This window comes from Rhizopus delemar, genomic scaffold (genome assembly GCF_000149305.1).
Source record: "Rhizopus delemar RA 99-880 supercont3.1 genomic scaffold, whole genome shotgun sequence".
In the NCBI taxonomy this organism is placed as follows: domain Eukaryota; kingdom Fungi; phylum Mucoromycota; class Mucoromycetes; order Mucorales; family Rhizopodaceae; genus Rhizopus; species Rhizopus delemar.
The window spans coordinates 3,540,162-3,561,256 of record NW_027137827.1 but is presented as its reverse complement, the minus strand read 5'-3'; the positions used below and the strand labels follow the sequence as shown (position 1 = coordinate 3,561,256).

The window sequence follows — 21,095 nt, the reverse complement described above, 5'->3', positions numbered from 1 at the left end:
GGCCATCGTGTCCTCTATCTTGTCCATTTTTTTTTAAATCTCAGGCCATCGTATCCATTTTTTTTTAAAGCTCAGGCCATCGTGTCCTCTATCTTGTCCATTTTTTTTTAAATCTCAGGCCATCGTGTCCTCTATCTTGTCCATTTTTTTTTAAAGCTCAGGCCATCGTGTCCTCTATCTTGTCCATTTTTTTTTAAATCTCAGGCCATCGTATCCATTTTTTTTTAAAGCTCAGGCCATCGTGTCCTCTATCTTGTCCATTTTTTTTTAAATCTCAGGCCATCGTGTCCTCTATCGTGTCCATTTTTTTTTAAATCTCAGGCCATCGTGTCCTCTATCTTGTCCATTTTTTTTTAAAGCTCAGGCCATCGTGTCCTCTATCTTGTCCTCTATCTTGTCCATTTTTTTCTAAAGCTCAGGCTATCTTGGTATCCTTATCAACAATGACTACTATCAGTAGAGAGCGTGCAATATGCATGTTCTACCATCAAGATTATGACAAGACTAAAGCCAGTGAACTACTCAATGCTATTGAAAAACTAGATCTGGAAATTTGTTATAAAGATGATCCCTGTAAACCATTTCTGCTATATACAAATTCCATAAAAGCAGATCCGTATAATTATCTTACTTATCAAAAGATAACTGAAGCTCCTGAAAAAAACAATCAAAGTGAAGTTAAAACGAAAAAAATTGGTAAAGTTTTAGCAAAAAAGAAAATGCTTTGTATTTTCGATTATTCATAGATAAACTTTTTGTTTAGTCAATCAAGCTCAACTCATAAATTTTCTGAACACTGTATTTTTACCAGTAAACCCAAACAATGAAGAAGCTTATGCTTGCAAAAGCTTAAGCATGAATGATATTCTAAGCGTTGTTTGGAAATACGCGGATATTTTTAGTGAAAAGACTGCTTATGGTTTTGGCAAATGGTGTACCTCAAGAAAATTGTGTTTGACTGAAAGTGGAATAAAGAGAAAATTCAATGATCTACAACAGAAAATTTCAGTACGCTCACTCTATGTTTTAAAGGATGAGTATATCGGTAAGACATACAGTAACCGTTCATAATTTTATTGGATCATAATTAACCTAGCGTTTAGACAATGTAATAGAAGAAATTGTCAGCCATTTACCTCGCTATCAAAAATTTATTCAGAGCTTAAAAGACGAAGATTATCATGTGATAGGCTATGCGAGAAAGTCTACATGCAAAAAAGATGATGACTCACGCGTTCGTTTGTTGAATCTAATGTGCAAAAACTTGAAGAACAGGTCCTTGGTTAGCAAGGTTTTCGCCTCTGTTTACTGTGATGCAAATGAATCATTATTGGAAAGGGACTTAAACAGGCAAGAACATATATTGTCACAGATACATGCAGATGGTGATATGCAAGGTGAGAAAGGAAACGTTATGGCATCATGATCATAACTAAATTTCAGTTTATTCATTAGACATGCTGGTGTATATTTCTTCATTGGAGAGAGTCTGCATTGTGGCAATTGATTTTGCGGGACTAACGACAAATTGTGAAGATTTGAAAGTGTTCTTAAAGTATGTCCTTTTTTTTAAAAAAAAGAATTGAAGTGGCTACTCACGGTCTATAATAATAGGAACAATCCAAATATCAAGAAATTAATCATCGACAAATTAGCCAGCTGTGACGCCAGTCATGTCTATGATACACAGGAACTTTTGAACGATTCTGACAAGATTAAGGTATTTGATTGTAGAAAAAAGGCTCTGCAGAGATCTAAATGATCTTTATCACAAAGTATAAATAAAGGGATTTTATTTCATTTCAAAAAGAAATCGAGATTAAGCCCTAACATGGCTTTGTTGTGAAAACAAATAACGAAATCGAAGCCGTTATTTAATTGGGAGCTTGTTTCTATTTGCTATATCTTTTTTTGTTTTTTTTTTAGTAAAGTAGGATACTGATGACATTCAGGATCATGAATTAGACTTCTGATTGAGTACAAAACCGGTTTACAGGGATCATCTTTATAACAAATTTCCAGATCTAGTTTTTCAATAGCATTGAGTAGTTCACTGGCTTTAGTCTTGTCATAATCTTGATGGTAGAACATGCATATTGCACGCTCTCTACTGATAGTAGTCATTGTTGATAAGGATACCAAGATAGCCTGAGCTTTAGAAAAAAATGGACAAGATAGAGGACAAGATAGAGGACACGATGGCCTGAGCTTTAAAAAAAAATGGACAAGATAGAGGACACGATGGCCTGAGATTTAAAAAAAAATGGACAAGATAGAGGACACGATGGCCTGAGATTTAAAAAAAAATGGACAAGATAGAGGACACGATGGCCTGAGCTTTAAAAAAAAATGGATACGATGGCCTGAGATTTAAAAAAAAATGGACACGATAGAGGACACGATGGCCTGAGCTTTAAAAAAAAATGGATACGATGGCCTGAGATTTAAAAAAAAATGGACAAGATAGAGGACACGATGGCCTGAGATTTAAAAAAAAATGGACAAGATAGAGGACACGATGGCCTGAGCTTTAAAAAAAAATGGACAAGATAGAGGACACGATGGCCTGAGCTTTAAAAAATATTGATCTTTGGAATAAAAAAAAAAACCACCCTTTTGAAAAAATAAAAACCGCTCTTTGGGAAAATTAAACCGCCCATTGGATGAATCAAAACCGCCTTTTGGAAAAATTAAAAGCGTCCTTTGGGAAGCTTTATTAGCCGCACTTTTTTTTAGAAAACCGCCCTTTGGCGTTGGAACGACTGTATATTAGAAAGGTGTCTTATTATAACAATTAACAATTTGGCGCTTAGAATGATTACAGAAACCATTAAGGTCACTGATGAGTATATCATTACAAGCATCAGTAATTCTACTGGACAGATTTTCTTCATTCATTAGTCTGTCACGCTTCATCTTCCCTTTAACTATTGCCCAAAACTGTTCAATAGGGTTCAATTCAGGCGAGTAGGGAGGCAGATACATTACTCTGTAACCCTTACTTTCAATCTTTCTTATCATCGGCTTAGACTTATGAATAGAAGCATTATCTAGAACTATATAACTTCCTTTAAAAGCTTCTTCGGCATCCAGTACAGCAAGAACTTCGTTCATGAACTTAACGAAGTGAGCAGTTGTTGTACCTTTTTTTACTGAATTATTATCAGCAGAATCGTCGTTAACCTCTGTATTCTCTCCACTAATCTCAGTTACTGCTCTTTTTTTCCCATTATTAGCCTTTCTTTTTTTTTTTTAGCAGCCTCAATTTCTTTTTTTGGTGGTGGTTTTCTGATAGCAACGTGAATAATGCTAGAAGAGTGAATGGCACCAATGATTGTATGTGTTGGTGCTCTGGTTTGTGGTTGCTTTACGATGGCTTTTTTCCACTTTTCGATCTGGCCCAATTGAGTCTCATGTTGATGTGGAAACCGGCTTCATCTATAAAAATACAATTTTTTGTAAAATCCAGATCAGAATCTTTCCATTTCATAAACCATTCGAATCGTGTCTGGAGATTCTCTACTGAGTTCTAACTTCAGGTTCGAAATATGGCTTTTTTACAGTGATAAGCATAGTATTACGTAAATGGTTGTTCATTTGCGATTTTGAAATGGTGAAGCCTTCGAATTGTTCAGTCAAGCTATTTATTATATCGTCCGCAAATATCTGAGGGTCGTTGTCAAGTAGCTTGGTAATGTACTCGTTATGCTAAGTTGTAAATGAGCTTTTTGGACCACTGTTTTTTTCACTATTTTTATACGGCACCCCTTCCGTTTCTTCATAAATGTGCCACCAATTCAGTGCAGTACGGTACTTCACGTTGAGTTCTCTTGCAACTTTAGCCACTAAGCCACGCTCTTGCGGTTGCTCAAGCATACGGTCGATAAACGATTCTCTGGTCGTATCACTATAGATACTGTATGACTTGGTTGATTTAGTCAAATTACTAGATTTCAACGGCTTCGTAACTGATGGTTCACCAGTAGCTTTTTCGGGGCGTTTGGCACTCAAGTAAGTTTCTCGATTGGTTATTGTTTCAAGAACTATATTGGGATCGTCAATTTGTGTTAAAACATCTTCCATTGGATCGTAAACTTTTTCTCCATGTTCATTGAAAAGGTTTTCTTGTCCATCTTCATAAAAGAATGTAGTCATTGTTATGTTATATTTTTATAAAGAAGCAAAAAGGACAAAAAAAAAACCGTCAAAAACATCTGCCAATTAAATGCAATTCTTCGGCTAATTTTAGTTACCAACTTGTGCCAAAAATAATTTAACCTTGTGACATTTATTTTTTAAATTCCGATCAATTTTTTTTTGACTTTCGGCCAATTATTTTTTAGAAAACGCCAATTTCCATAAGACTGACTGTAGAGCAAATTTTCATCGCCTAATTGCACCTATGGTATGTCCTCAGTATGCAATACACCTTTATATATATATATATATATTTAATTGTTAGTCATCTCTGTTCATATTTGTATGTTTATCTTTCTGCAAAAACATTTGAGAATATATATAATTGTTGAATCTTTTTGTATGTATCATATCATCTTTTCGTTTATATATCCGATTGTTATTCAAACGAAGCAATTGATTGATTTATGAACTGGATAATTAAAATGCTTTGCTCAGGTTTAGCGTATTTTGCTACAACATAATAATCAGTGTTTAAACGATCTATTTCAAAACAAATATTCTCAAAATCCTTCCTTCCACCAACAAAGTTAAACCGGCCTTTCATAGATCAGCTTGGAGGCATCATTGTCATATGATTACACGATAGCATTTATCAACTTTCAACTCGTTATGATTGTAGTATTTTAAAAATCAGGCGTAGTCTTTATGAAAGGACATAAAAGAAGCTCAAGAGGTCAAAGGTCAGAGTGAAAGGATATAAATAACCAGATACAAATGTAAATTCTCCTTTTTGATTTATAAATGTGATTCAATTCATTGAAACAGCCAATCACAACAGCTACTTATACAACGCTGATGGGAACAGTAATGATATTATATGATCCGAGTAATCACATATGAATAAGTATTTAGTAAAGTAAATACGGTATTTTTTCATTTATTGTCGATGAAATTCGCTGTTTCTATTTCTGGGACACACAACCTTATCATGAAGATTCCATGGACGCAATATATTCCTTTTTGAAAAATAAAAGCGATTGAATTTCAGTAATTTTTACAAGAAAATAGGAAATTGGGTAGTCTGGTATTCCACTTTAGCTTTCAGTAGGTTGAGCACTATTCTGATATAAATTAGGAGGCTAACGTTGCGACACTTTTGCTATGCATCAAGATTAAAAAAAAAAATGGAACGAAATCGTCCAATTGAAATCAATTCGACCCAGCTGAAAAGTGCTTGTATTTTAGGGGCCGGCTGTAGAACACAATTTTTCTTTTCAGTGTAGTTTTTAAACAGCACCTTTTTTTCTAGATTAAAGAGAATAAGAACTAGAAACATGCAACAAGAAACAGATGACGAAGCCAGCTACTATGAAGTAGAGGCCATTCTAGATAAAAAAACTTCAGCAAATGGAACTAATGAGTACCTCATAAAATGGAAAAACTACGATGAATCGTGGTATAATAGATCTCTTTAAAGCATACATTTTTAAATGCTAAAGCTATTTTATCAATAGAGTATTATGCTTTGTGCAACCTTAAGTATGGTTTCTTCAATTAACCACTTTCTTTTTTGTCTAGATACAACACATGGGAACCTGAAGGTAATTTGGACTGTCCAGACGTGTTGGCTGCATTTGAAAGAAAAATTAAAAGTGAAAAGAAAACAAGGCAAAGAAGACAGAGGAAAAAAAACAGACAATTGCAAAAGAAAACAAATATCGAAAAATCCACTGTAAATATATCTTCAAATTCAGGAGCTATTGCTGGTGACAATAGTAGTAATACCGTTCAAGACACTAAAGATTCTGAAAGCACGTCTGTAAATGATTCAATCAAAGGCACCAACATAGATCAACAACAGCAGCAGCAGCCACAGCAACAACAGCAACAACAACAGCAGCAACCACCACCACCACAACAACAACAGCAACAACAGCAACAGCAACAACAACAACAGCAGCAGCAGCAGCAGCAATATCATCAACCTCAAAATCCAATCACGGGTAAACAAAATAATAGATTACTGCGAATTGTTCTATCAGTGATTGTAATATGTTTATGTATTTTTTATAGCAAACAATCCACACTTTACTGTTGGTTCTGCCATAAAGAATGTAAAAGAAACTCAGACTTCAAAGGAAAGCACAATTATTCAATCAATGCCAAGCCAACCAAAACAGCCTGAGTTAACATCTAGAGACTTAACTAATCCTCAATCGCTGCTTCCAAGGTATACAATGCAGCCAGCTCAGACAACTGCTTTGCCTAGCCAACCTCAACGATTACTACCCGCAGCTTTTCCAAAGTTTAAACCATTTGTTTCTAAACATCCTGTACCCAATCATCACCCAGAACAGCAATTCATATCTAATATTCAGTCATTAAAGTCTCTTTATCGACAACAGCCAGCCCCTAGTTTACCAACACAAGTACTGCAAAAAGAACAGCCAGCTCAAGTTCTCAAAAGACCGGTAGATCCTAGACGTGAACCAGTACTGTTGAAAAGGTTAAGTGAATCAAGAGATCCCAGGCTCCGTTTGGAAAAGAAGCCAAAACCAAGCAACAATATTCAGGAAGTGAAAGAGCCTACACCATTATCTTTAAGCGTGATTTTATGTAAAGGAAATAACGTCGTGTCGCCAATTACATTAAAGGGCAATCAAAAATGCTTTCACAAAGATCAAATTGAGTAAGTCGTTCTTTTTTAATGTATGAGTGATTTCTTTTTGAAAAGCACGTATTTACACCTGCACCCACATAGAAAGCTGATTACTGCACAAGCCAAACAACCCAATCATCTTCATGTTGTATCATTTGTTCCACTAAATCTTGTAAACGATATCATCGATGGTAGACAAATCAGTTTAATGGATGTTGTTTTGACAGGGCCATTGGTGAATATTAGCAAATTGAAAAGTTATTTGCATGTGAATGAAATAGTAAGAGAAATAGAAAAAGAATTGGAGTAGAAAAAATAATCTTTTTGTTTAGGCTGGAATTGCTTATGATCCAAACGATACCAGGCAAGTGATTGTGTTTGTTTCAGTGGATGATTTATCTAAGCTACCAAATGTTCCACGCGATAACGGCCTGTTGCCCTATTTTCATCAAATATGTGCTATTTTCGTAGACGATGTCCCTCCAAAACTGAACATTGATATAGAACAAGCATCTCTTGAACTTATGTCTGAAAGTGATCAAACAACACTTATTTGGGAAAAGGCTGTAAAACACCTGCGCTTTCCACCAAAGGTAAATACAAAGATCAAAAATTGTTTTAGGTTCAACTTACAATGCCTATTCCTTTTTTTTTTTTTTTTTTTTTTTTTTTTTTTTTTTCAATAGCTGGAGCGCTTAAGAACAGAAGCAAAGTTCATCATTTATGGTCATTCAGTTAACTCTACATTATTAATTGAAGCTATCACCAAGTTGAGACCAATTATAAACCCTAAAGCTCACGTCATGATGGTAAAAAATCGTCTACTCAAATTATGCGTATACTTGATACTAAAAAGAAAAAAAAAAAGTTTGATAGGTATAACGATGCTCTTTTTTCAAAAAGCTTAACAAGACATAAGAAAGAGCCTTCTACACAGTTATGGGAGTTTGGTATACCAGATTTGTCAGTTGAAAGAATGTTACCACCCGAGCAAGTATTTCCAAATTATTCAGGCGGGTTTATTACAACAGATGCCACAAATATAATATATCGTCCTTCTATTATTGATGATATTTGTAATGAAATCGAAAAAGTATGTATAGTGGTCATATGTTGGTGTATATCTAATATAATCATATTAGTTAAATTCAGATATCAATCTGAAAGGATCCTGGAGATTTGTCCTGCCATACAATTTTATATCGCATATAAAAAAGACTGTGAAGGATCAGAAACAAGCAGAAGCGTAAAATATGCATAGAAGAATATAAACAGAGTTTACTAACCATGAAATTTTACAGTGCCCAGAATGCTATCATTAAAATATCCTTAGCTTTAAGTAATAACAAGATTGAAATTTTAAAGCCTTGGTCAACTGAACTACAGGATCTGAACTCTGTTCGCTTCTTGGATGCAGTTACTCACAGCTATTACAAGAAACATCAGTTCTTTGTCTTTGTAGACGAAATCTCTTCTGTGGCAAGCCCCGACCGCCTTTGTAGCCTCGATTTCGTCCATAGCTCACAATTGAGTTCTACCTTTATGTAACTTTTTAGAAATAAAAAGGGTATTTTCGCATTGTATTGAAAATAACCAAAATGTAAATAGAAATTACTTTTTGCTAAATGATCATAAAAGTACATTCTGCGAATAAATAAAATTGTATAAAAAAAAAAAAAAAAAAAAAAAAAAAAAACTGTCCTTTTCTTTTTTTAAAACAAACATGAATGAAGATCATGTGAGTGCTATATTTCTTACATTTTCAACATTCAAACCAACATTTTATAGAAATTAAACGAGTTGGACGATGATTACGTACCTTATGTTCCAGTGAAACAAAGACGATTAGAAAAATTTCATAAATATGCCACACAACGCCACCGATCTTCTGGCACTTATAATGCTGAAGATCATGAAGAAGATGAAACAGTTGATGCAGGACCAAGAGCCAATGTGAGTTTATTAGATCAAACTGTTCAGCAAAGGATGAGCAATGCTATACCAGGTAATAAGAAATAAATTATCAAGACATGTTTATTCAAACACTGTTTTTGTTTCTAGAAAAAACCGAAGAAGAGAAACGATTAGAGGAAGAAAAAAGAATTGAAGAAGCCCAGGCACGTCATAAAGCTCTAGTATCTGTACAAGAAGCAGCAGCTGGTAAATTATATACTGAGCCCATGAAATCATCGTGAGTTATTTGCTTTTGGTGTGTATATCTTATTAACTTTATTACGTGTGCAGTTGGACGCCACCACGATATATTAGAGAATTATCAGAAAAAGAGCATCAAGCGATACGTGATAAATATCACATTCTTGTTGAAGGAGAAGATTTAGTACCACCCATTCGACATTTTAAAGACATGAAGTTTCCTCAACCTATTTTGGATTATTTAAAAGAAAAGAAAATTGATAAACCAACTCCCATTCAATTACAAGGTTTACCAGTTGCGTGAGTACTTTTTAATTCATTTGACAAGCTCTTTTATATGTACATGTTATTGATGTTCTGTATAGATTAAAGGGGCGTGATATGATTGGTATTGCTTTTACAGGATCTGGTAAAACCCTATCATTTTCACTACCTTTAGTTATGTTTGCATTGGAAGCAGAAACAAGATTACCGTTGACACAAGGAGAAGGACCAATCGGTATGATTTTATGTCCATCTGTAGGTATTTGATTGAGATGAAAATTAAAGATAATAATTGTTTTTTTAGCGAGAGCTGGCTAGACAAACATTTGAAGGTTTAAATAATATGGCGATAGCATTATACAAAGGTGGATATCCAGAACTACGACCTTTGTTGTGTATTGGAGGTATAGACATGAGAGATCAATATGATGTGTTAAAGAGGTAATAGAATGATAGTAGAGAGTGAAGAAGATTAATTTGTGATGTGCATAGAGGTGTACATATGGTAGTCGCTACTCCAGGTCGATTGATAGACTTATTGAATAAGAAGAAAATTAACCTGGATAACTGCAAATATTTATGTATGGATGAAGCAGATCGCATGATAGATATGGGATTTGAAGAAGATGTTAGAACCATCATGTCTTACTTTAAGGTAAATAAAAAGTGTATAGAAAGAGAGGATTGGGCGATAAACAAGATGAATAGAGTCAAAGACAGACTATTTTATATTCTGCAACTATGCCAAAAAAGATTCAAGATTTTGCTTTGTCGGCATTAGTAAAACCGATTGTGGTGAATGTGGGTAGAGCAGGTGCAGCTAATCTAGATGTTATACAAGAAGTAGAATATGTAAAACAGGAAGCAAAGATGGTGTATCTTTTGGAATGTTTACAAAAGACACCGCCTCCAGTAAGCACTAAAAACATTACAAAAGATACAAAGATAATAAATATGTTTAGGTTCTTGTCTTTGCTGAAAACAAGAATGATGTGGATGATATTCATGAATATTTACTATTAAAAGGAGTAGAAGCTGTTGCTATTCATGGTGGTAAAAGTAAGTGGGAATAAAAAGAATGAATTCTATTAGTCGTATTCATATTATTTTATAGCTCAAGAAGAACGTGAATATGCAATCAAATCATTCAAGAGTTACAAGAAAGATGTACTTGTAGCTACAGATGTAGCATCAAAAGGTCTTGATTTTGCAGAAATTAAACATGTTATCAATTTTGATATGCCTAAAGAAATCGAAGATTATGGTAAAACAATAAACACGATAGGATAAAATGACTTACTTGGTCTTAATAGTGCATCGTATTGGACGTACAGGTCGAAGTGGAAAGACTGGTATTGCAACAACATTTATCAACCAACATTGTTCTGAACAAATTAGATTGGATTTAAAGCATTTGTTAAAAGAAGCCAAACAAAGAGTACCACCCTTTTTGGCAATCATGGAAGATCCAACAGAAAAATATGGAGGGTTATCTGGAGGATGTTCATTTTGTGGTGGTCTTGGTCATCGTATCAATGATTGTCCAAAATTAGAACAGCAGAGAAGACAACAAATGAATTCTATTATGAGTAGCCGACATGCAGGAGGAGGCAGTTTTTAGTGAAAATAAAATCTAATTTTTTGGAAAAAATATGTCTTTTTTTTGTATTACACTATTTGTATAACCAAATTATTCACAATGATGAACATTGTATGATGTAAAGACTTACTTCTTTTTTTTTTACCCCTTTTCTACGTTTTGAAAAAGGTAGATAAAAAAAAAGGAGGCGGAATATTTTAATAATTGGTTTTGTTGGATTAAAGAATAGTAAACATATACAATTAAGCAATCTGAACTTGGTTAAATTGTAACTTATTGTTTGATAATCAAAATAGATAGGCAATTATCTCACTCTATCAAGTAAAGAAAACTGTATACAATACTCTCTGAAAAATAAATCCTTGTTCACTGTCACGAGATTGAACCCTATATAAAAAAAAATTATGCATTTTGAGCTTTATTTCTCCTTTCTTTCAACAAGTCTAATTTTAATGAGATTCATACTATTATCTTTTATTTTTATATGCTTTTTATTACCAGTGAACATGTATCGTATCGGTACAGGCATAAGTGATATAACAGGTCCTATTGTACAAATCATGTTGATGGGATACGCTAAAAAAGGTCAGACAGCTCAAGGTATTTTACAAAGAATTTGGTCGAGAGCATTTATTATTGAACATAATGGTACCAGATTGGTCTTTGTGAATACGGATACACAATCTGTAGATAGCATTATTAAGAAAAGAGTAGTACAGACATTACAACAACATTATGGACAGTTATATACCGAGCAAAATGTGATGTTATCCTCCACACATTCACATAGTGGTATGGGTGGATACTTACAACACAGTAAGAGGGATATAAATGTACTGGTAGAAAGCTAAATTTTTCGTTTATTAGCAATGTATGAGATATCAGTGCTTGGTTGGATAGAAGAAACAGTGATACCAATGGTGGATGGAATAGTTCAATCTATTATGAATGCACATCAACAACTTCAAGAAGGCAAAATTACCATTTCTCAAGGATTATTAATGGACACAAACATCAACCGATCCCCTCATGCTTATTTACTTAATCCAGCAGAAGAAAGATCACAATATGAACATAACGTAGATAAAACGATGACTGTCTTGGGTTTTAAGAATATAGAAGGTGATGACATGGGACTCGTGAGCTGGTATATTTTATAGTCATTCTCTTCTTAATGAATTAAATAAAACGATTAGGTTTCCTGTACATGGTGTATCAGTGAATAACACAAATCATCTCATCAACGGAGACAATAAAGGATATGCTGCTTATCTTGCAGAAAAACTAATGAATAAATCATCGTTTATAGCAGCATTTGCTCAAAGTAATGAAGGTGATGTGAGTCCAAATACGTTGGGTGCATTCTGTACAGGAACAGATATACCATGTGATGGTTCTCGAGACACAGCATGCCCTGAAGGTTCTGTGTGTCATGGAAGGTAAACATAGGATGATTACAGGTTGCGTATCATAGAATCTAATAGTAATCCTAAAGAGGACCAGGTTGGAAAATAAGTGATCTTGAATCCAATCGTATCATTGGTCAAAATCAAGCTTATAAAGCATTAGAATTATATCATCAAGGTACCCCACTGACAATGATTCAATTGGATTATGCTCAGTTATATTGGGATATTACGAAATCAACAGTGAGCTATAAACATGGTAACAAAGTGAATACTTGTTATCCAGCTATGGTAATCATATAATCAAACAATCAACTCATATTAATATATAACTTGTAGGGTTATGCATTTGGTAATCAGTCAATTACAAAACACATCATTCACTCATCGTCTTAATAGCCGCAGGTACGACAGATGGACCAGCCCTCGATGGATTTTATCAGAATACAACAAAAGGTACTTTTTTTTGGGATACCATCAAAGATATCGTTCGTAAACCAACAAAGCAACAAGTGCTCTGCCAATCACCCAAACCAATATTGCTTGACACAGGAGAGATATCAATTTTTGCTCATACTTGGCAACCAGAGATACTGGACATTCAACTCTTTCGTCTGGGGCATGTATTTATTTATTCTGTTCCTTCTGAGTTTACAACCATGAGTGGAAGAAGATTAAGAAAGGCTATTAAACAATCCCTCATTAATCATCAACTAGGTGATCAAGACACAATCGTGATTCATTCTGGTCCAGCTAACGGTTATGCAGTAAAATAAATAATTAAAGTCATCCTTTATGATTCATAATCCATATTATAGTCTTACTGTGCAACTTACGAAGAATATCAACATCAAAGATACGAAGGTGCTTCGGTAAGAGGATATAGATGTAAATGACTTTAACTTATTAAGTTTTACAATTAGACTCCTTATGGACCGCATACTTTACAAGCTTATATTGAAGCATTCGAGAAACTTGTTTTCATGATGGCCAATCCAAATAATCACTCTATTCAATCAGAAATATTACCAGACTTTACTAACCGTACCTTTAACTTTTCTCCTCCCTATCGCTCAGATCAGCCTCATCTTTTTAGATCTTTTGGTGATACTCTTCGTGATGTTGCCTCTACTTATTTCAATAGACGATCCAATCCAATTATTTCTGCTTTATTCGTTGCTGGTAATCCTCGTAATGATCCAATGCTAAACAAGACATTCTTGACGGTAGAAAGAAAGGTCAATAACACATGGGAAATTGTAAGGACAGATAATGATTATGATACAAGGTACATGTATAGCTATAAACAATGTCATCACAGCCCGTCTCATGTCTAAATATTTTTTTTTTTTTTTTTTTTTTAGATTTTATTGGCAGTACAAACATTCTTTACTTGGTATGTCTGAGGCATTAATTGAATGGCACGTAAATCAGCACGTAGAACCAGGTGTTTATAGGCTTGGTTATTTTGGAAATAGTAGAGCCTCATTTAGCAAGTAAGTTTTGATTTATCGTTGATAATGAAAACTGAGTGATATATTAGAAATATTATTCCTCACAGTGGCTATTCTAAAGAGTTTGTGATAGGTGATCACTAACAGACTTTTCTATTTAAATTACAGTTTGTTTATCTCATATACAAAGTGACCTTTGGAATCATACCCAAAATACATAGTTTTACAAGCAATCCTTTATCATCTTCAATTCCTTTTTGATCATTATTCTTTCTTATTCTTTAGACTTTTTTTTTTTTTGGTCAAGCTATGGTTGTGATATAAAAATTTAACGAAATCATAAATGAGTTTGAGACTCTTTCTAAGGGAGAACCACCTCAGTCGCAGTCTTTTGAGTTAAAACCGAAAATGTAAAAAGGCGAATAGCTTAAAATAATGTCTGACTTAACCCAATACTCTTATTAATGTACAGAAAATCTTGTTTAATATTAAAATAATAAAATAAAAACGCCATATCACTTCTCCATGTCAAAAAAGATAGGAGCTGACGGAACTTGAAAAGATGGACAATGAAATGGATAGGAACCATTTGTGTGGATTTGCGAAAGGGTCCGGTGGGGATCTTGGGCATTGATGATTGTTTGTCCTCCCAATGTATATAACGAGCAAGTACAGTGGTATCAACCTCGATGCCATTGGGCTTAAGCCACACTCAGTCCACTTTTCTCATGGCCGTTCCTATGCATGCATACCATCCGAAATAGGTCACATGGAAAAGGTTTACAAGACTTTGGATGATACTTGCAGCTTAAAAGAGGGCGCACCATTAAAATAAGTCTATGGTGCTTATATCCTACATCAATTGAATTTGATCAAAGCAGAAAAGCGTCATACTGATGCACTTTCAATGGAATCTTTTTGATGGGAGCACTCTTTCAGTGTACTTTAATCGATACTATTCGATTAGAAGGATCTCAATCCTTGCATGGTGTAATAGAAAGAGATGATGAAAACGCTCGAAAAGATTTATCTGTTACTTCTGATGAAGTATTTAGAGGCTGGTACAAATGAAGTCGTAGGTCAACATCAGAATTTCTTAGAATGGTAAAGTTCAATTTAAACATGTAGCTTGCTTGCCTTAACTTTTGTTTTTGATTTAGAGTCCGGGTATTAGTGCTGATCCAAATACCTTGAAAGGTATCTAATACATTTGTCATTAACAGCGACAAAGGAGTCTACCTATAATGTATTTTTATCAAAGAACAAGCCTGATTATTTATTGCACTGCCATTCTTATACTGTACATCCAATTTGTTGCTCTGTAGCAAAGACATCCATTAAAACATTGAACCATTTAGCCATCACAAAATGGACTTCGTTCCGTGATAATTGGAAAGAGAAAGACTATTTGTTCAATGTGGTCTCTTAATTTTATAGATCAGTTATCGAAGTTGAATTACGTAGAAAGCATCATGGCTTTAGGTTCAGTGCTGGCCGTGAAACTTAATAATCAATTCAAAGGCGAGTTGGACTTTTAATATGTTTCTTTTATTAATGACAATTGTGCATAGGCTATGGATCGCTTGCTTCGAAAGCAATTGCTGAGTATTTACGTTTTGGAGCTTTTAAAGATGGCTTTGATGACATAGAGAAGACCGATATTAGTCTATTTGCTAAACCGTTCGGTAATATCGTTTATCTCTTGATTTCTCAAATTACTACAACTCAACACATCCATCAATGCGAATAAGCGTTTAAAAACAAATACAAAATAAATTTTATCGGGATTTTTCATCCATAACTTTTTATCATGGTTTCTTGCCAAGTGTGTAATGATGCTGAATCAAAATATAAATGTCCAAAATGTAGACTACAATAGTAAGTGAATAAAAATAATACAATCTACAGTTGTACATAAAGCTTACTGTCTTTTAACAGCTGCTCATTAGTTTGCTTCAAGAAGCATAAAGGTTAGAGATCATTGTTAATTAAAGACTAAAACGTACCTAATTCATTGTAGAATCATCCTGTAGCACCAACCAACAAGAAGATCAAAGTAATAATAATATCAAAAGCATCGAGTTGTTTTCTTACAACTAAAATCTTGTCATAGATGCATCGCAGTTTAGAAAAGACATTAAGACTGTAGGAGATCCAGACGATGAAGAACCAAGTCGACTTGCTCCTGAAGATTTGCGAAAGCTATTGCAGTCTGATGCAATTCATGAGTTCCTTGAATACTCACAAATTAGAGAATTCGTGAAAAAAGTGGATAGTTCGCCTGCACCAGAAAAATTATTAGATGCTCTTCGATCAGAAGATTCTGTATTTGATGACTTTACACAGAAATTAGTAGAAATCACATTTAAAGAAAAACTAGAAAGATTACAAAAAGAAGGAAAATAAATTATGAATTGCCTTCTCTTTGTATATAGTGTTCATCTACATCTGTTCTTTTTCTAAATTCAACCTATAGTTCCACAGTGAAAAGAGAAGATCTTTATATGTACAACAATGCTTTGTTAAAGTAGCAGCAGCGATGATCCATACATAATATTAATTAATATCTATTCATTTCATTAAATATTCACTTTAATCAATTCGGGTTGGTTTATAAAAAAGTCCAATTGCCAACCAGTAAAGGCTTTACATGGAATTTTTCAACACTTTTTTTTTTTTTTTTTTTTTTTTCAGGCACAGAATATTTTGAAGTTACAAATAATTGACAACATACAATTGAATTCCTTTATTCTACACATTAAACCTGTCCCAAAAAAAGTTAGAATAATCATACACCAGCAGCTTTATATAAGTTGTGAACATTCGCCATATTTTGTTTATAATATAAATTCATCACAAAAGAACCAGTGTGAGCTTCAATATAGAAAGAGTAAACGGATTGAAAGAATAGACAATGATAAACCAGTGCATCATGGTGTTATTAAAATAAAAGCGTATTGAAACTAATATATCATTCAACGAGTACTGCTGGTTTCTTACTTATTTCTGAAAGTACTGTTTGCCTTCATAACCTTCGATGACTGCACCATCCTCTATGAGCTTGATTACCTATACATTTCTCGATCTATCCTGGGTGGAAATGATAAAAATAAAACATTATACTTTTATGAAATAAGTCTTTCGATTTGCACATTAATATGAATGGTAAGAGGTTGCTAATTTAACTATTGTAGCTAATTTTATCATTTTATGTGGTGACAGTGAAAAGTCAGAAAGGAATAAATCATTCTAGGGTATCAAAAAATGAGTATGTTGCTGTAAAACATTGAATGTTTATCTTTTGTACACCGTTGGCAATTGATTTTATGAAGTGTATCTCTTTTTTTTATTTCGGATGTTGTCATAATTGAGACTTACAAAGACTATAGAATACATAAAAGGAAACCATACATCCTTCTCATGAATGCATCTTTTCTCTTTTTACTTTTTATTACTTTTCATGTTAACCTTGACGTAAGTTTTAAACTCATTCGGGTGGGTGTTCAATGCGACTTGAAGGCCATCATCCTGCGTGACTTGAGGTTTTCATAATTTTACAATACTGTTGATTTATTCGCGTGTTTGTTTAGTTTCACATTATTTTTGCAGTTGAATGGGAAGACCAAGAAAAGTAGAACCAGAAGAGTATGAAGTGGAGAGAATTGTTGAGCATCGAGTGATTGGGAAAACAGTAAAAATTTACTCACAATGGCTTTAACCCTTTGTAATTATTGTTTTCCCAGAAAAAGAAAATAGAGTATTTTATCAAATGGAAAGGCTATTCGACTAAACATAACACTTGGGAACCAGCATCTGCATTGTAATACATTTAATAAACATCTTTAGACATGAGCTAACAATTCGCCATGTAGTTTCAATGCTGAATCAGTTGTACAAAAATACTGGGATCATCACGGAGGTATAGAAGAGCGCGATAGGCTTCTTAGTAAAAAAGCAGATATACTTGCCAAGAAAGAAATTACAAGCAAAAAAAGAGCAAGAAAAGCCTCAGTTCCTGAAATAAGCAACAGGAAAAAAAGAGCAGCTGTTTCAAATTCGGAAAAGGCTCAAACGACAACAAAAGATATTGGCAAAGAAATTGAGACAACTGCAGATGATGACCATGAAGAAATTGATCATCAGAGTAAAATGGATACAATTGCTATTGATGAGCATGATTCTGCCATTAATTTAGCTTTAGATGAACAGCTCGCCTTGAACGAAACACTCGAGTTGAGTAAAGAACGCGAAGTATCAGACAATGAAACACCGGAGAAAGAAGAGAGAACAGAATATTTAAAGAGATCATCTTCAAGACTTCAAAAAATTTCACCTAAAGACGAAGTGGATTCGGATGAATATGATGAATTGGATGTGATAATTGAACCTGGATATAGGGAAGATTGGGATTGGTCCAAAGATGTTTTAGAGCTTGTAAAGATTCATAAAAGAAAGGTGGATGAACTTGAGGGATTGATTAGATGGTAAATGGAGAATGAATTGATTTGATTGATCAATAATGATTATATACAATAGGAAGGATGGTATGCTAGCAGTTTATCCCACAAGTTATATCAAAGAGAAATACCCTAAATTGGTATAAAAAATTATTTTGTGGGAATTAAGCTGACTCTTTCTAATTCCGTTTTTAGTTGCTGGATTATTATGAATTAAGATTACTATTTCAAAAAAAGAAGACGAAATAGTTTTTTTTTATTATTATTTTTATTTTTAAAAATGGATTACTCAAGCTTATTCACTGTGAAAGACAAGGTAGCCAAAAAAAAATATTTCTTATAAAGGCTTTAATAAATAAATAAAATACAAGGTTGTATTGGTTACTGGAGGTTCAAGGGGCATTGGTGAAATGATTGCAACTGTGAGATTTATGCATAATTTGAGCTTTTATTTGAAGAAGTTAAAATAAGACAATAGGGTTTTGTTGCAGCTGGTGCAAAGGTTTATATTACCAGCCGTTCAGCTGACGTTTGCTACAAGGTTGCAAAGGAATTATCATCCAAGGGACCCGGTCAGTGTATTGCTATCCCTGCCGATCTGCAAAGTAAAGAGGAGATCAATCGCTTGGTAGGAGAGATATCAAAAGCCGAAGACCGTAAAGAGGTGGAAAGTAAAGTTTTATTCAGAAAACTCATTTTACTTTTTAGACTTGGATGTTTTGATAAATAATGCTGGGGCCAATTGGAATGAACCGTTTGAAAGCTTTTCGGATGAAGCCTTTGAAAAGGTCATCAATTTGAACTTGAAACGTATTTTCACTTTAACTCAAGCGTAAGACAGATGAACGTATTTTATCTATTTTATTTACTTTTTCATCAACAGTTGCCTTCCACTTTTGACAGCTAAGGCTACGCAAATGAATACGAGTTCAGTCATTAATATCGGTTCAATTGACGGCGAAAGAGTAAGTCCAAAGGAAGATCATATCCGGATTATCTAATCAAATATCAGTCGCCTCCACAAGAAACGTATGCTTATTCCGCTTCCAAAAGCGGTCTTCATCATTTATCCCGCCATATGGCAGGAAGACTTGGCCAAAAGAACGTTCGTGTTAATGTGATTGCACCAGGAGCCTTTCAGTCAAAGATGATGAAGGCCACTTTGGAGAAATTCCATGACCAGATTGTATCTGGCATTCCTGTGGGGAGAATTGGCTCTCCCGAAGACATTGCTGGTACTTGTATCTATTTATCATCAAGAGCTGGTCAATACACGAATGGGGCAACCGTCACTGTTGATGGTGGTGCTTTAGTTGGATCAAAGATATAATAAACATTTAATTTTATTTGACGAGTGCGTGTTTAAATCATCTGATTGGCTTATTGAGAAAATTCATGTTTTGATTCTCCGCCTCGAAATTGGAAAAAGATGGTACAAAGTACACGAAGAACAAAGGTAGTTGTAAATCCTTCTCTTTTCTTATTGACAATATGGATACTCTCACTCTCCGCGGAACACTCGAAGGTGTGTAATAAATGATGAATGAACGATTATAAAGGTGCGGGATGAATGATGTAAAAGAAAATGGATGGATGGATAGAGACGTTTTTAAAAGTGGGGGGGATAGAACGAGACGGGTATCAAATCCATTGAATTCTGAATTTCATTTTATACCATTTAATCATTCTCGTATTATTTGTAATCGTTCAAATAGTCTTGTTCTATTTACTAAATATTTTTCCTTTTCTTGTTGATGAATAGGTCACGGTAACTGGGGTAAGTTGATAGATTGCTTTTTTCAGTGTGAATGGAAATAGTGACATTGCATTTTCATCATAGTTACTGCTATTGCTACTACTTCTGAGGCACCCGATATGGTTTTGTCTGCCTCTCGTGATAAGACCATCATTGTCTGGAACCTTACCAGGTAGGTTGAATGAAATTGAATTGAAACAAGTTTATTTAGCAAGAACGAATAGAGATGAAGTAAACTATGGTGTACCCCGCAAGTCTCTTGTTGGTCACTCTCACTTCATTGAAGACCTTGCCATCTCTTCTGATGGTCAATTCGCTTTGTCCGCTTCTTGGGATCACACCTTGCGTCTTTGGGATTTGAACAACGGTACCACCACCCGTCGTTTCGTTGGCCACACCAATGATGTCCTCTCTGTCTCTTTCTCTGCCGACAACCGTCAAATCGTCTCTGGTTCTCGTGACAAGTCCATCAAGTTGTGGAACACCCTTGGTGAGTGCAAGTACAACATCACCGAAGACGGTCACTCTGAATGGGTCTCTTGTGTTCGTTTCTCTCCTAACCCTGCTACCCCCGTCATTGTCTCTGGTGGTTGGGACAAGATTGTGAAGGTTTGGGATCTTACCAAGTTGAAGCTTCGTACCAACTTTATTGGTCACAACGGTAACGTCAACACTGTTACCATCTCTCCCGATGGTTCTCTCTGTGCCTCTGCTGGTAAGGACGGTGTTGTCATGCTCTGGGATCTTGCTGAAGCCAAGCACCTCTACTCTCTTGAAGCCAACGCTCCCGTCAACGCTCTCACTTTCTCTCCTAACCGTTACTGGCTCTGTGCTGCCACTGCCAACGGTATCAAGATCTGGGATCTCGAAACCAAGTCCATTGTTGATGAACTCCGTCCTGAATTTGCTCAATTGGGTAAGAGAAAGAACCCTGATCCTGAATGTTTGTCCGTTGCCTGGAGTGCTGATGGTGCTACCCTCTTCTCTGGCTACACTGATAACATCATCCGTGTCTGGCAAGTCACTCGTACTCTTTAAATCACCTAAAGAGTTCAATTTATTCTTTAATAAACTAGTTCTTTGAGCGATTGTAAATTACTATAGTTATAATAGAAAAGCGTGTATTTTAAGTGATGGCCATGATACCTTGTCGCTTAGGCTAATACAGACTTTGAGGAGGACAAAGTGCTCACGTGTATTTGCGC

The 21,095-nt window shown here is 34.7% G+C and overlaps 9 protein-coding genes across 9 annotated transcripts; 8 read left to right on the top strand and 1 right to left on the bottom strand.

Annotated features, from left to right (window-relative positions):
- Positions 1-443: 443 nt before the first annotated feature.
- On the top strand, positions 444-1,071 carry RO3G_01363 (uncharacterized protein; the record flags this gene model as incomplete). Its single annotated transcript, XM_067655954.1, has 2 exons — positions 444-696; positions 764-1,071. The coding sequence occupies 2 exons, from the start codon at positions 444-446 to the stop codon at positions 1,069-1,071; spliced, it is 561 nt and encodes a 186-aa protein (XP_067512055.1).
- Positions 1,072-2,769: 1,698 nt separating this feature from the next.
- Positions 2,770-4,155, bottom strand: RO3G_01362 (uncharacterized protein; the record flags this gene model as incomplete). The annotated part of the gene is made up of 4 exons (XM_067655953.1): positions 2,770-3,217; positions 3,372-3,438; positions 3,582-3,640; positions 3,761-4,155. 4 exons carry the CDS (start codon positions 4,153-4,155, stop codon positions 2,770-2,772), a joined length of 969 nt encoding a protein of 322 aa, XP_067512054.1.
- Positions 4,156-5,474: 1,319 nt separating this feature from the next.
- On the top strand, positions 5,475-7,681 carry RO3G_01361 (uncharacterized protein; the record flags this gene model as incomplete). Its single annotated transcript, XM_067655952.1, has 7 exons — positions 5,475-5,560; positions 5,719-6,143; positions 6,214-6,829; positions 6,902-7,034; positions 7,132-7,392; positions 7,486-7,608; positions 7,676-7,681. 7 exons carry the CDS (start codon positions 5,475-5,477, stop codon positions 7,679-7,681), a joined length of 1,650 nt encoding a protein of 549 aa, XP_067512053.1.
- An 841-nt stretch (positions 7,682-8,522) lies between these two features.
- RO3G_01360 (uncharacterized protein) lies at positions 8,523-10,838 on the top strand (the record flags this gene model as incomplete). Its single annotated transcript, XM_067655951.1, has 11 exons — positions 8,523-8,537; positions 8,588-8,804; positions 8,861-8,990; positions 9,044-9,253; positions 9,319-9,472; positions 9,522-9,658; positions 9,710-9,872; positions 9,926-10,129; positions 10,180-10,276; positions 10,332-10,481; positions 10,531-10,838. The coding sequence occupies 11 exons, from the start codon at positions 8,523-8,525 to the stop codon at positions 10,836-10,838; spliced, it is 1,785 nt and encodes a 594-aa protein (XP_067512052.1).
- A 773-nt stretch (positions 10,839-11,611) lies between these two features.
- Positions 11,612-13,821, top strand: RO3G_01359 (uncharacterized protein; the record flags this gene model as incomplete). Its single annotated transcript, XM_067655950.1, has 9 exons — positions 11,612-11,633; positions 11,685-11,964; positions 12,014-12,256; positions 12,313-12,482; positions 12,623-12,990; positions 13,042-13,095; positions 13,147-13,511; positions 13,588-13,719; positions 13,785-13,821. 9 exons carry the CDS (start codon positions 11,612-11,614, stop codon positions 13,819-13,821), a joined length of 1,671 nt encoding a protein of 556 aa, XP_067512051.1.
- Positions 13,822-15,487: 1,666 nt separating this feature from the next.
- On the top strand, positions 15,488-16,083 carry RO3G_01358 (uncharacterized protein; the record flags this gene model as incomplete). Its single annotated transcript, XM_067655949.1, has 4 exons — positions 15,488-15,555; positions 15,616-15,647; positions 15,698-15,733; positions 15,791-16,083. The coding sequence occupies 4 exons, from the start codon at positions 15,488-15,490 to the stop codon at positions 16,081-16,083; spliced, it is 429 nt and encodes a 142-aa protein (XP_067512050.1).
- A 1,743-nt stretch (positions 16,084-17,826) lies between these two features.
- On the top strand, positions 17,827-18,165 carry RO3G_01357 (uncharacterized protein; the record flags this gene model as incomplete). The annotated part of the gene is made up of 1 exon (XM_067655948.1): positions 17,827-18,165. One exon carries the CDS (start codon positions 17,827-17,829, stop codon positions 18,163-18,165), a length of 339 nt encoding a protein of 112 aa, XP_067512049.1.
- Positions 18,166-18,544: 379 nt separating this feature from the next.
- RO3G_01356 (uncharacterized protein) lies at positions 18,545-19,464 on the top strand (the record flags this gene model as incomplete). Its single annotated transcript, XM_067655947.1, has 5 exons — positions 18,545-18,556; positions 18,613-18,739; positions 18,843-18,966; positions 19,018-19,099; positions 19,147-19,464. The coding sequence occupies 5 exons, from the start codon at positions 18,545-18,547 to the stop codon at positions 19,462-19,464; spliced, it is 663 nt and encodes a 220-aa protein (XP_067512048.1).
- A 161-nt stretch (positions 19,465-19,625) lies between these two features.
- On the top strand, positions 19,626-20,928 carry RO3G_01355 (guanine nucleotide-binding protein subunit beta-2-like 1; the record flags this gene model as incomplete). Its single annotated transcript, XM_067655946.1, has 4 exons — positions 19,626-19,659; positions 19,897-19,911; positions 19,975-20,062; positions 20,115-20,928. The coding sequence occupies 4 exons, from the start codon at positions 19,626-19,628 to the stop codon at positions 20,926-20,928; spliced, it is 951 nt and encodes a 316-aa protein (XP_067512047.1).
- Positions 20,929-21,095: the final 167 nt, after the last annotated feature.